Here is a 12414-nt window from a genome sequence, read left to right as displayed (position 1 = left end):
CAGATTATTATTTTCGTATTTTTAGGTGGGTTATTTTTAATGTTACTGTTAAAGAAGATTATTACATCATTTTTGAATCACAATTCTTTTCACAGCTATGCTCTAGAGTTTCAGTTAATAATTCACAAGTTTGTAAACAATGCTGAAGACTCACAACTGGGTAGGGACAGGAATCAGCCCTAAGGAGATTTAAATATATCAGACTTTTTTGTTGGACTCTAGAGCAAGCACCGAAGCTGATAGAGTCTGACTGCTGAGCTAAAGTACAGTGGCTGCAACTGCATTGTCTGCAAAGGGCGGTAGAACTTGTGACTGCAGAAAAAGGCACTGCCTCGCCACCAGTGGCCAAGGATCACACTCTAGTATACTAAGAGCCGCTACCCGCTTCAGAATTGCCCTGGCACGTGGTAGAAGTCAGGCCAGTGGGATGAAAACCAACTCTCAAAAGACAGAGAACAAAGAATTCTCTAACTCTGGGAGAAATCAGGCCAACCCCCCTTTAACTACCAAACCCACTGGCCTAGAACTCTCAAAAGAACACTTTGCAGAAAACACTTCCTTAGAGATGAATACAAGGAGAGGACTTAATGATCCCCTCCCCTCAAGAGAAAAAGCCTTCTTGGGACATGATATTGTTTGGTGTGTGAGAGAGTGACAGGGATAAAGTGAAGAATTCTTCTTAAAAGAAAGCATCTGAATGTCACTTTATTTTGACATGTGTAACTGAATGCCTAGTTATGTAAAGCACAATCCTAGGCATAAGGAAGACTGGAGAACAGTAAAGAAATACAACAAAAAACAAATAAGAAATCATTCCTTTCTTTCAGTATCTCATAGTCTTGTACATGGCACTATCGATGACATCTTTTGCAAATTTCCCATTAAAAAAAATCAGTTGAGCATTTACCTTTGAAAATACAGACCCTACTTACAAAAATCAAGATTTCAGGTAGTGTGCCCTACACATGTAAATTCAACCAGTTATTGACACACTGGGCCACATAGTTTTATCCGTGAACATGATCATCACGTATCCAAAAACGGCTATAATTTTTCCAAAAAGAGATTCTACATTAATGCTATATGAGTTGCCCGTTATTGGATAACAGATTACCCCCAAATAGTGACAGCTTTAAAAAAGCAAAGATATCTCGCATAGGTTCTTCAGGTTAGCAATCTAGGAGCAGCTGATCTGTGTAGCTCTGGTTCAGGGTCTTTCATGAGGTTGCAATTGAGATGGCAGCCGGAGCACAGTTATCTGAAGGCTCACCTAAAGCTGGATGATCCAGCTCTAAAATCACTGAAGTGACTGTTAGTAGGAAGCCTCAGTTCTTTGCTACATTGGCCCTTCCATAGGACTGACTGCCTAAGTGTCATCCCAACATGGCAACTGGTTTCCATCAGAGTGAATGACCCAAGAGAGCAAGGAGGGAGCTGCTGTGCTAATCATACACCATCAATTCCACCATATGCTCATTATTAAAAGCAGGTCACCAAGTTTAGCACACACCCACTCGAGGGGAGAAGTAGTAGCTCCACCTTTTAGAAGGAGGAGTTTTGAAGAATTCATAGCATTTAAAAATTACCACAGATGTCATTCTGGATAAACATAAAATTCTCTGGGATAATTTCTATGAGAAAGATTTATTTTTACCATGGCCTGCTTTTCGGAAACTAGGTTGGGAAGATCTTATTAAATTCAGTATTTAGTGAATATTAGTTACCATATATATACAGACATACACACATATATAAATAGACATATAATAATAATATACCCAGAGTAAAGATTCTATCAATAGATAGATGTAGCTATCTGGATACATGTATAAAAGGAACCATGCTGAGTGCTATACAGCATCAAAGTTAGACTCATCTTAGCCCTGCTGCCCTCAAATATCTAGCAAGAGAGATTAAATGGAGATAAAATAAGTATATAAATAACTGTAAGAACAGGATATTGGCAACCTCATGACCTTTGGAGTCAAATATTTGTCTTATTCTTGCTCTGCCCCTATCTAGGAGAACTTGGAAATATAACTGACTTAAATAAAGAATAAATAATAAAAACTTGGTATTTGTGTTAGTCAGTATGGGCTAACTTAATGCTACAGTAAAAAAAAAATCCCCAAATTATAACAAAGATCTGTTTCAGTAAGGATTGGCAGGGGTCCTGCTTCACATTGTCTTCCAAGACTCGGACTGAAGTTGTTAATAGTCACCACAACAGAGGAAAAGAGAAAGCAGCCCATCATAACTGGCTCTTGAAAATTCCACCTGAAAGTGACACATGGCTTTTGCTCACATTTCATTGACTAAAGCAAGCTATGCAAGCATCCCCAACTCCATGTGGCTGAGGAAGTGCAGTCCTCTCATGTATAAGGAAAAAATTTGTAAGGAAAAAACCAACTTGTCAAATCCCAGTGGATACATATTCATTCTAAAGTCCTAAACTGCATCTGTTTCTAGCAAGGCTGACAGCATATGCCAGTGGAACAATTTGGCTTTATCAGGATCATTGCAAAATGAACCAACACCTCTCTTGCCTTGTGCAAGTCATTTTGGGTAATTGCTCTTCAGTTCGTCCTGTGTGCACAGAACACCTAAAAATGAAAAGATTCATTTAGGCAATGACGTGCGAAAAGAATATGTTTAACTTCATGTCTTAACAATCTATGGCAACTCCACTTCTCCTTTAAAAGAAAAAATACCTTACTTTTGAGGAATAACATTTTCTCAAAACGATTTTTTTTTTCTCCCTCACACATCAGGATTTGGTGGCGATTGGAGGGTTCTGACACTTTAATTACAGTGAAAGTACTTGGAGTATACTGAAAAAGAAAGGCTCTTGGCTGGGCACGGTGGCTCACGTCTGTAATCTCAGCACTTAGAGAGGCCAAGGCTGGTGAATCCCTGGGCAACATGGTGAAACCCCATCTACAAAAAATACTAAAAAACATTTAAAAATTAAAAAATAGCCAGGTGTGGTGGCACACACTTGTGGTCCCAGCTATTCAGGAGGCTGAGGCAGGAGAATAGCCTGAGTCCAGAAGGTTGAGGCTGCATTAACTTATGATCGCGCCACTGCACTCCAGCCTGAATGACAGAGCAAGACCCTGACTCATTTTTAAAAACAGAGAGAGAGAAAAGGCCCTCTTTAAAGGCATTGGCTTCATACTCTTATAGAGACCCTGGAGAGAATACTGAAATTATTCCAAAGAAACCTGGCCCTAGTTTCAGCCCGGTGAGAACTAGATGGCTCTCAGACACCTCCTCTTTCTGTCTTCTTTACCTCCTCCTGCCCTACATAATAACAAGGGGAACAGCAACCACACCACCAGCTAGGGAATCATGAACAGATGTGGAGTAATTCAGATATCATTTCACATTATGGTGGCATTTGCCAACATAAAAATTATTACTACTTTTGCTGTAAATTTTCCTGTAAATTTTACAAAATATGCAAAAACTTACATTTCAAGAGCTGAGATAATTTAGGTTTATTAAAAAGTTGAGACCTTGAGATTGAGCCAAATAGAGTATATTTCTTTATTCAGCTTTTAGTTGTGTATGTCTTTTTTTTTTTTTTTTTTTAATCTCCTAGTTTATAATTCATAGGGCAGAGCTGGGCACAACTGGGCTTTGACCACTTAATCCAGCTTTACCCGTAGATTTTTTCCTGTGTCTCAGGCAGCAGACACAACTTCTCTAAATCCCAGATTTCTTATCAGAGCATGCAACAATTATGACCTGCCTCAAAAAGTTGACAGAAAAGCATTTCATATCTAGAAAGCACTCTAAAATGCTTCTTAGACATAAACTGTTTCCACTGTCTTTATAGAGCACTATTCCTAAGGAGGCTTTTCTCACTACTCCATCTTCTCATCCACTCTTCGCCTCATCCTACACACATGCATGCATGCACGCGTGCGCGCACACACACACACACTTTCTCTTCAGTGCCACAGTGGCATCACACACCACCAAGGCTGTGCTGCCTTGGATCTCACCCAACAGAACCTTCATCAAAGTCATGCCTCTCACGTGAGACAGTTCAAAAGCATCTCTTCTAAAGCTGCTGCTCTCGTCTGTCACATGCAGATAATCTGTCTTTTCACCTGGAGACACCATTGTCACAGCTGGGATAAACCAAGTGTATTTGCTAGCCCTTGAGAACCCATGACCATGGCGTGTGAGCTATGAATAACTTTATTATAATAAACGTGGCTTCTTACTTCTGCCCCTGTCCTCAGAAGTAGGAAGCCATATGGAATTTCAGTAGAAATTGTCATCAGAAATCAATCTCTTTCTGGGTTGCCCTGTCTCCTTCTCTTGGACTCCCCATACCCCATGCTCTTGAAATAAAGCTTGAAGACTCGTTTTGATTTTAAATACCAGCTTCACTGGGGCAAAACCTGACCTTAACACTCCTCTTACACCAGTTGTCCTGCGTATAAATAACGTTGCCCCTATATGTTCAGGCGGTTACTGTTGCAACATGTGATACGGAGCCATACTCCCACCTCATGCAGGGCACAATGCCGTGATAGGCCCCACAGCTCACGTGAAGCTTGTGTCTTCACCCAGCTGGAAGCATCCATGCTGTGGTCTCTAACATACCCTCTAAGTGTTTTACTGTGCAGTTCCATATAGAATACAATGATTTCTCACAATGCCTGTATTACCCACCCTTTCTACAAGTTTGGTAATTCCTTCCTTACTGGGTCAGGAGCTCCAAGACCCCAGCCCTAAAACAGATTTCACTTCTCTGGGATGTTTCATTTTTCCTCAGCAATTGCAAACATGATCTTGCTGAACAGAGCTGAATTTTTAAGGCTGAGTTTGTGATGTGGTTCTGATGGCTTCGTGTTAGTTCAAGTCTCTAAGGACCAGTGCCAATAAATGTGAAAGGAACAACAGTAGATTGGTATACTTTTCCATTTCCACCAGGATGAAAAAAACTGCTATAAATTAAGTCTAACCTTAAATGTATAATCTGTCCTTGGGAGGGAAAAAAAAAAAAAAAAGGATATGGCATCTTCAAGCTCTCGGCATCCCTTACGAGAAAAAATTGGTTCTAAGGGTCTCTGATCTTGTGTTTTAGTAAAATAGAACTGCACGGCTGACTGACAGTTCTGATCTAAAGCATTTACGTTTAAGTTTTGATCTCTCTGCTTTTGATTAAAACTAATGAGCTCATTTAATTCAAAATGGGAATCTCTGATAAGAGAAATAAGGTTGATGTGATTGGATTAGAGGGGCAAATTAAACTCTTAGAGCAGAAGTTTGTGCTTATATAGTGTATTAAAAAGCTGTTGGCGTATTATGGCGTGTTAGATGATGAGAAAAATTTCATAGTAATTCATATTTAATCAGAAGAAATGAAAGTACTAAATATAACATGGCTCTGCTTTTCCCTCGAGTGACAAAAAGCTGTACATTTAAAATGACATCATATTCATGCTCTCTAAAACAAAAAAAAAAGAGGAAAACCTTAAGAGACACACATAAGAAAGGGACACTTGTCAGTGATTCCAATACCCCAGAATAGAAATGCCATAAAAATAGGAAAACATAGTCATGTTAAGATAAAAACGATATAAGAAAAGCCCCAGACCACAGATAGCAAGTTTTCTGTTATTACAGTAACTCTCATTCATTCTTCTTTCATCTGAGCATCAAGTTTAATATGAAAGAGATTACTCACCCTTAGAAATACATGGAATGCATTTCATAACTTAAAATTTAAAACTTGTTTTGCCCATTTTTTCTATTGTTAATAACTGTTTTCACATATACTTAATTCTTAAATCTCTTTGTTACACATATTTCTTTACCCCTACTCCAGAGAAAATTAGCGTTAGCATAGGGCTACTCAAAAGAAATCCTGTTTCTTGGACAATTTTTTTTTAACTTTTGAATAAGAAAAACTTTAAAATAGTATTTTAAAAGAGTACAAATTAGAGTATTTATTAGACTTAAAAACCCCAAAATTAATTTCTTTGCCAGAAAACACTTAAGTTTATAAAATACCTTGGAAGCTTGTTTTTAAAGAAAATAGATTTTTACATTGCCTTCTGACCTGTTTGCATAAAGGTGTTTTTACATCAGCAAGACTGCAAACTACCATTTTAAGTTGCATAAGCAAAAACATTCTACTTAGTGTAAAAGCTTATAAAAGGAAAGGGTAACTATCTTGTTTAAGAGAGGAAACCATTGTTTCCTCATATCAGAAGGAGAGAAGTGAAAAAACAGACTGTTTTCTATTCGGGAGGTTGGGGTTGAAAGCTGCTCTTAAGTGACAGGAATGGAAAGTTGATATCGTGAGTAGTTTTTGTTTCTGTCTACACATCCCATTCTTACCCCTCCATGTCTTATTTATGCTTCTTACTCCCCATGATGAAGAAAACCAGCTCCGAGGGGTGAGGACACTGGTCAGGACATGACTCTCCAGTTTTGAGAGTGAATCCTGAACTCCCAGTAGGCAAATGGCACAAGAATGGATTCTCGGGGAGAACAAAGAGCAAGCCTTCCTTACCCTTTATCAGAAGCATCTCTCCCTCTACCTTGGTTGACCTCATAAATCTACGGGTCCTTGTTTTTCATGACAGTTCTCTCCATGTGCACCAGCCCAGCCTCAAGTAAACTGCACTTACTTACGACTAGACCCCACTTAGGCAGCTGCTGCAAGTGAAAAGGCCTGAAAAGCTCTTGTTAGAAACTGGAACGAGGTTACTCTAGATACATTAATTTTTCTTTTTTATTTTCTGCAAAGTAAACATTTTCTAAATGAGGTAAATTGATTACTACTGCTCTTAGCACCCATCAGTCATTTATTTTTAGTGAACTCAAGGATTGCACCTGAGCTGTAGCTGTGAGGGGCTGTGTAAAGATCTAAATCATGTGTGTCTGTATTTTTGTATTCCTCAGTGGAGTCAACCAGCCCCAGTCTGCTAACCACTGACAACACTCTTGAGCGTTCCTTTTTCATCCGAATGAAATCTACTCTGACCAAACGCGGTGTGCACATCAAATCATCAGGATATAAGGTAAGCTGGTTCCGGGAGGGGAGACATTGCTGTCTCAGGCCAGTCCTAGGTATTTTGCATTGAATTTTCCAGCTGCTTTAGGTCCATATAATGAACACACGTGATCCTGAGGAGCCCATAGGATTCCTAGTCATCTTTCTGACTCAAGGCAGGAGCTTCTTTACACCTCTCCTTCTCACTTCAGACGTTACTGGTGCACTAAAAGCCCCAATATAGTGTCTTTTCTTAAAACATTGATTAAAAATATGCCAAGTGCTTCAGCACCTGCTGGAAATTCACTTTAATGGAGAAGGTGAGCCAATTTCATATCAGTCCTTAAGATGAGTGCTCTAGAACTGCTACTTAGGCAAGTTCCACTTCTCTTGCTTTCCCCTTCAAATTCTCCCTTTCTCTTTAGAGAAAGGCTGTCCGTTTTAATAATATCTTAGCCACTGAGATTTATACACATAGACGAGAAAATCAGGTGGGATATTAGAAACCTGAATTTTGAAACTGTATTTATGGAACATGCAGTCACACCTTAGCATTCATAGAATAACTCAATATACTTAAGTTCCTCACAAGCAAATACCAAGTCCACAGTCCAACTCTACATTATCATCATTTTAAGGTTAAGGATATAAAAGCCTTCTAATCTCAGGAAATTCCAATGTTTCAGTTACTATAGCAACATAAATTAAGACCTATGAAATTCATGAAATGCCTTTGGCAACCTGAATCTTATCAATTTTACAACACACTAACCAATCTCAAACAATATTGATTATCTGTGGGAAGGCAAACAAAAATGGCATGTGCCAGCAATGTGGCCAGCCGTTGTGACCTTCCCCCGCTTTAGAATTTAGAACTTCTGATAGTTCAGTTCTTTAAGGTGACTGTTGTGTTATCGGGGATGGTAACAGCCAGTATCATTAGGTCTTCAAAACCTTACCTAAGCCATCAGGAGACTAGCCAGCTGTATAAAAGTCAGAGTCGGGCACTTTCTTTGATATTAATTCTTCAGAAAAACAAGAGAGGTGAGGAAGCAGATCCTTCCAAGAACGACCTTTAGCTGAGCTGTCTTGGAGTCTAAAAGGCACAAGTGGAGTATCCTTAACCTTTAGCAGGTGCGATGCAGAGAAGAGCCAAGTAGGCAGCTCCACCTGCTGTAGCCCTACCCGATAGAGGCTTCTTACAAAGGAATGCATTGAGGGAAAGAAAACAGACCCTATCCTTAGGACCATTTTCTATTGCCCTGCCTTGCTGCATTCATTAGTTTGGAATTCTATAAGCAGACCACAGATGTTGAGATTCTTGTTATTCTAATGCTAGAAAGACACATTGTTTGCATTTCAGATTTTAGGAACCATGGGGCTTCCTTTCTAACTGTTTCCTGTCTCTCAGCATTCTTTCTTCACCTTTATTCATGTTTACTGGTTTGGAGGGGGCACATCCCAGGAGGGAAGAAGGGTGAGAGGAGTGATAGATAGTTTCAGAAAGCAATGTTAAGTATAATTCAATATTGTTTGATAATTTAACGTTAACATTTTTTTCATACGATAAACTAGAGATCAGAAAGTAATGATGGCTAAAATTAATAACAGCCAGTATTTAGGAACACTGCAATATGCGGGGCATGAGATAGTTCACCTGTGTAAGCTCTTAACAACATTCCTATTTTTGTTTCCATTTTACACACAAACTAAGGATAGAAAACTAATTAGCATTCTCAATGTCACATGTTGAAGGAGCAGAGCCAGAGTTTGAATCTGGGGAATCCAGCTGCATACCACATGCACCTCACCACTAGGCTATACTACTATGCAGACAGCAAAGAAAGGTAGTGTGAGGGGGCGGCTGATGAGGGCAGGAAGCCACTTTAAATAGGAAGATCACAAAAGGTCACGCTGAGGAGGTGGGATGTCACCTGTGAGCAGTGAATGAGAAGGGACCATCATGCAAACAAATGGAAGAAAGATGTTTCTGAAGCCACTTGGGCTTAGGATTAAAGATGCCTTGCAGTAAGAATGGGCCTTCAGGAAACAAAAGACTTAAAAGTGCAACCTTGAACATCCAAGATTGGAAAAGATTTAGGAGCTATTCCAGTTCCCATCAAATCATGTAATGTTAAAGTGACCATACTCCCCTGACACACCCTATCAGCAGGTCTTTCTCAAGATACCATGGGAGTCTCCAGCTGATGCCCTACTCTCCTCCCCAGAACTACTACCAACAAAAGTTGATTCATCCTGTTCCCCAGTAAGATGAATCATCCAGCAGATCCAGCTCTTTCCCTCCTCCTCCTCCTCTGCAGTGAACTTCCCTCATTAATTAACCTTGTCTGAAAGTTAGTGGAAGAGCTGAGGAGAGCCCGTGGCATGACACAGCTGAATAACATCCCTATTTATCTGTTCATTCTCAGTAAGTAAATCTAGCAGCTTATAAAACATTCCAATAAAACTGGTAATCACCCCACCACCGCACAATAAACACAAATAAAAAGAAACAGTGATGATCATTTCTCTGTACTCCCAACATTCCCCCTAATTTGTTACCATTATATGCATCTTTTCCCATAGTTAAAGATCCTAAGGTGTCAAACTTTGCTCACTGCAAGTCACTATATTCTGTCCATTTTTCCTGTGATCTTGGCACATGGACCTTTCTAACTTTCTCCATCACTTTATCTGTTGCTGTTGTCATAGAAACAAAAGTAGCACTTACTGAACATTGACTCTGTGGCAGCCCCTGTGCCACATGCTTTACATTTGTTTAATCCACACAACAGGATTATTTAAAATCCTTCTCTATGCCAGGCATTGTCCACATGTTATATTCTATTATTATGCCCATTTTGCAGGTGATGAAACTGAGGTCTTAATAGGTGAAATACTTTGCCCATGTTCATACAGCCCTTAAGTAGCTACTGAAGCACCAGAATGAAATCCTCCAAGGCTGTCCCCTTAGCCCCTCTGCTTCACTGCTTAAAGGATTAAGTTCAAAGAATGGCTCAGCAGGAGCTGACCTCAACATATGAAAAAGTAATTAACTTACATTTTTAAAAGAAAAACTTCTTGCCTGATTAAGACCTTCCCTCTGGGGCTCACCGTATCCCACTGCACTAGTGTGTCGGTGCTTGGTGATTCCAATGTGCCCGAGGAGTTATGGAGATTTACTTCTTTTCCGGGACTCCATGCCTACTCACATTCCCCATCACCAAGAGTTCTAGCCAAAGAAATACCAATCTGCATCTGCTAATGTGAGTTGCTGTTGCAGAGTTTGCCACACCCCATTCCTCAGGAAAGTGCCCTCTCTCCAATGCAGTTTCCCAAATATGAGCTGACATCCCATTGTTTCTGTCCTCATTTGCTTTGAAATCCACAGTAGCATGTTATCTGGACCAGCCACTTTTTATGCCCCAGGGGCTTCCCTGTTGTTTAGGCCTCACTGTTAGTCACATAGCATAGCGCAGCTCTCATTTAAATTGCATTGCACATAGATTCTGCCTTCTTGATTAGGTCTATGTCTGGGGGAACTTGCTAGGTATAGCACATGGGGTAAAAGAAGATATGTAATCAGGGAAATTAGAGAAGGGAAGACTAATTGGGTCGCCTCCTTAGCTCCCGTCTTTGGAGGATAGTTTCCTTTGGCATGGGACTTTCAGTTTTCTAATCTCTTCTTAAATGCCCACCAGCTTCACTGTCATTTCTGAAGTATTTATCCACACACATTATGATGTCCTCATTCTAATGGCACAGTAGACAGCCTAGACTGGCAAACATAGGCAAAAAGAGATAACCTATCATGTTTACATAATGCTCAGAGTGTCTTCAAACTCTTCACAGTGGTGAAATCTTCAAATACTGGAGTTCCTGCTATGATGTATGCAAACATATTACTAAGGGAGGGAGGATGCAAGAACTCAAGATCCTTAAAAATAGTCCCCCATCTGGGATGATTTGGGCATGGATTTGCCTGTAGCTAAGTATTAAGCTAAATGACTTCTGAAATCCTACCCAGCCTCCTTTATGACATAAAGTTTCACTAGTTTATTAGGATCGCTGATATACTCTAGCTTTAAGAATATCTGCATCTAAACATGAAGTAACAAAATTAACGAGAAGGTGCTAATTAGCTAAAGAAAATTATTTTGCCTTCTCTAAGCCCAAACATAGGTGTCTTTTAAATTAGAAACTTTTGTTACTAAAACTTCATAGTTACATATGCTCTGTGGAAGAAGGTACACATGAAATTTTAACAGATTTGTCTTATTTGGGGTATCATAGAGCCCTTTAAAGATATGATAAAATCTATAGAGCCTCTCCCAAGGTAAATTCATTTTGCATCATTTTATCCGTTGATTCCAGGTTACAAAACCCTATTTAACAGTATGATATCTTCAGCACTTATTAAGAAAGCAAGTTAGTGCATCTTCCAGAACATATTCCATCAGTATCACAATAGCCCTTTCCCTTCCCCTCATTTCTCCCTCCCATTTATCCATCCAGTGTTGACACATATTGAAGTCCTATGCCTTTCTGCCACACTTTCACCTGGAAAACTCTTACTCAACCAGTATGGACCCACTCAAATATCACTTATTTTTTCTTTTTCCCTAATGCATATAAGTAAAATTATCCCTTCTCTTCTATGCTAAAATAGCATTTTAAGATTTTACTTACATTCTCTGTGCCTCATTTTCTTACCTGTAAAAGGAAGCTATTAATAGTACCTAAACCAAAGATTTTTCCTGCAGATAAAGTGAGATAACACAAGCTCAGCTAGGCATCTTTTCTCCACTGTATGATGTACTTTCATATAATTTCATCTGAACTTCACAATAATTATTTTAGGTAATTACCTGTTTCCTCAGTTTTGAAGATAAGTAAAATGGAGACATAGAAATACAAATTGACTTGTCTAAGTCAGATAAATGATAAATGGCAAGACTGAGAAGTATCCAGATCTTCTGATTTCAAATGCCTTCTAATGTCCAATACCCAACATTGGATACTGGGTACTTTGTTATCCTATTTTCTTCCCTCAGCACCTAGCACAGTATGCTGCACGTAGTTGTCACTCAATAAATGTGGATTTAAGTGAATTGCATGCTCTCTTTCCTTCTGAGATACCAGTGAAAAATGTTGACAGCACCAAGCCCTATGGCATACCACTAGAGATCCTGCTAGTTGACATCAGTATCTTTTACATGTGACTGTTGGAATAGCTATGAACTCAAAACGATTGTACCATGATCTGGCTCACATTTCTCCATCTTGCCTACAAGGATATTGCACATCTTTATCGGTGCTTTACTAAAATTGATACATACTGGATCCATAGTGTTCCCTTTAGCCATCAGTGGAAGATTCCATTCGGAAAATGA

The 12414-nt window shown here is 39.4% G+C and overlaps 2 protein-coding genes across 3 annotated transcripts in view; one reads left to right on the top strand and one right to left on the bottom strand.

Annotated features, from left to right (window-relative positions):
* EGLN3 (egl-9 family hypoxia inducible factor 3) overlaps nt 1-12414 on the bottom strand; it is a 361817-nt gene that overhangs the window by 149707 nt on the left and 199696 nt on the right. The window lies entirely within an intron of this gene.
* Nucleotides 1-12414, top strand: part of NPAS3 (neuronal PAS domain protein 3) — an 880768-nt gene that overhangs the window by 805769 nt on the left and 62585 nt on the right. For both annotated transcript variants that reach the window (XM_033188307.1, XM_033188308.1), the window contains exon 6: nt 6931-7049. In XM_033188307.1, coding sequence (XP_033044198.1) covers nt 6931-7049 — 119 coding nt within the window. The remainder of the gene's footprint in view (nt 1-6930; nt 7050-12414) is intronic.

This window comes from Trachypithecus francoisi, unplaced genomic scaffold, assembly GCF_009764315.1.
Source record: "Trachypithecus francoisi isolate TF-2019V2 unplaced genomic scaffold, Tfra_2.0 Lachesis_group3, whole genome shotgun sequence".
Taxonomy (NCBI): domain Eukaryota; kingdom Metazoa; phylum Chordata; class Mammalia; order Primates; family Cercopithecidae; genus Trachypithecus; species Trachypithecus francoisi.
The sequence above is the reverse complement of the archived record's forward strand: the minus strand, read 5'-3'. Positions and strand labels throughout refer to the sequence as shown.